The sequence below is a fragment of the Nematolebias whitei genome, chromosome 1 (assembly GCF_014905685.2).
Source record: "Nematolebias whitei isolate Nwh7 chromosome 1, NemWhi1, whole genome shotgun sequence".
Classification (NCBI taxonomy): Eukaryota; Metazoa; Chordata; class Actinopteri; order Cyprinodontiformes; family Rivulidae; genus Nematolebias; species Nematolebias whitei.
In genome coordinates, this window is record NC_056498.1 from 10,119,936 (window position 1) to 10,122,300 (window position 2,365).

The following is a 2,365-nucleotide window of genomic DNA, read 5'->3' on the forward strand; positions in this document are numbered from 1 at the left end:
ATCCATCCATGGGTCTATCCATCCATGTGTCTATCCATCCATGGGTCCATCCATCCATGGGTCCATCCATCCATGAGTCCATGGACCCATCCATACATCGGATGGCTGGATGGTCCCCCAATTTAATGTTTTGTGACCCACAGTGGGACAATCTTGAATTGGATAAACTCCAAATGTTAACCCTTTGTAGATTAACATCCAGTGATTACTTTTAAAAGGTTGAACTAAAACCAGTCAAGTAGTTCACGAGATATTTTGCTAACAGACATAGTACTGACAGTAAGAGCTGTTGACAATGCTTTAAAAAAAGTCTCACAATAAGTGTGTTGTAAATGACTTCTAGCTGGCAGCACACCAACATTTAGACCCATCTCTTTAAATATGACTAAGTTGGGATTTATTTGATGTTGGTTAATGTTCATTAGATGAAGTGGTCATTTTGAATTGTGTTGCCTAAAAGATGATCAGGTGTAGATGCACATGCAGTGATCATCAGTCCCTTCTGGGTGGCTTCATTATTACAGGTCTCTCTTGTAAATGAGTCCTCGAGGCTCAATGAGACTAACCTGTATAAATAAAGGTTGAATGAATTTCCTGAAAGCTTCACTAACTTTCATTTGGTGTTTCATGAGATATTATGCTAACAGACGTACACAATCAACTCCATTTATAGTAATGGCAAAAATTAAAAAAAGATTTTACTTTACAATTTAGCAATTAGAGTGTGTGTTGGGGACCATTCAGCTGTAGCTACAACAATTTTTTTTAAATATCATCTGTAAAATCTGCTGAGTTTAAGCCAGATTTGTGTTCAGTGAGGTCCAAAACGCTATGGTGGCCATTTTGAATTGATACTCCAAAAATTATTCAGCTATAAACTTAGATCCAATTATTATTACTTAAAATGGTATGGACTGTATAGCACCTTTCTATCTAATTAAGATAATCAAAGCTCTTTACAACACAATCTGTGCCTCATTTACCTCCAACACACACATTCATCCAGCACTCTACATCTATACAAAGATAATCTGAACAAATCATTCTAAAGAGACTAAGTGCTTTTAAATCACATTCACACACTTATGGGACACACATCAGAGGCAGTGAGGGGTTCAGTGTCTTGCCCAGGGACACTTCAGCATGTGACTGCTGGTGGAATCGAACCCCCAGCTATCCCACTGGAGGACAACTGCTCTAAACACTCATCCACAGTATGAGCAGTTTCTGCTTGTCATTAAATTAAATACATGACGAGTTAACTATCTTTCTTATTTACGATCTTTGTCCCCTGAGAGGGGTCCGAGGACAAACGGAAGTGAGTAGGAGTGAACCATCTTGCCGTTGTTTTACGCTCTCTGTCCGGTCTCCACATCACCACCTCCATCATCATCGTCCTCCTCCTCCTCCATCAGCAGCAGCCCCGCCCAGCCCGCATCTGTCTGTGTGTCTGTCAGCCCCGCTCAGCCGCTCCGTCCCCCTGTGGCGCCGCGGCATGCTCACATCCAGACCGGCTCCAAGTTCAAACCAGTGGATTTTATCCGGTGGGGCGCCATTATTCCCAGCACCATGTCCGAGGTGCGGAAATTCACCAAGAGGCTCAGCAAGCCCGGGACAGCGGCGGAGGTCCGGCAGAGCGTGTCGGAGGCTGTGAGGAGCACCGTGGAGCTCGTGGTGAGTCCGACCCGCTTTAACTAACCCGGACTCCAGCTGGACCTGTTAGCGTGCTAACTCCTCTCGGGCTCATTGTGAGACAACACAACGTTTCAACCCAAACGAACCGGGTCAAAGTCTCTGTTGGTGTTGATGGTTCTCAGGCAGCGGCTGTCCCCCTGTCCCCCTGTCCCCTGTCCCCGTTGCGGAGGTACAGAGCTCGGCTTCATGTTGACCTCTGCTGTACTTCAGCAGCTGATGGAGGAGGAACATGAGGAACACAGAGCTTTAATTCAGATCACAGGTTTCCCGCCTTCCTGTCAATTAGCTGCTGTTTGCAACAAAGACACGTTATCCCCAGACCCACATGTAGACTGGTTCTCCTTACTGGGTCGCCTTTTGTTGGACAGCTGTATGGCTTCCTGCTGCATGTGCACCTCTTTATTCTGCTGAAAACCCCACGTGCAGCTCAGGAGAGCCCAGTCTGCTTTAGAGTCAGGGCCATGGTTGTGGAGTTTAAAATTGTGGTGATAGTTGTACAGTTGCATGTCAGGGCTGTGGTTGTAGAGTTGCATGTCAGGGCGATGGTTGTGGAGTTGTAAATAAGGGTGATGGTTGTTGAGTTGTAAATCAGAGCGATGGTTGTGGAGTTGTAAATCAGAGCGATGGTTGTGGAGTAGTAAATCAGAGCGATGGTTGTGGAGTTGTAAAT

At 45.5% G+C, this 2,365-nt stretch overlaps 1 protein-coding gene across 1 annotated transcript in view; it reads left to right on the top strand.

Moving 5' to 3' along the window:
- Positions 1–1,569: 1,569 nt before the first annotated feature.
- The window catches only part of LOC119414651 (dedicator of cytokinesis protein 11), a gene marked incomplete at its 3' end in the record, with an annotated part of 46,558 nt that continues 45,762 nt past the window's right edge, over positions 1,570–2,365 (top strand). The window contains exon 1 of the mRNA XM_037681756.1: positions 1,570–1,674. Coding sequence (XP_037537684.1) covers positions 1,570–1,674 — 105 coding nt within the window. The remainder of the gene's footprint in view (positions 1,675–2,365) is intronic.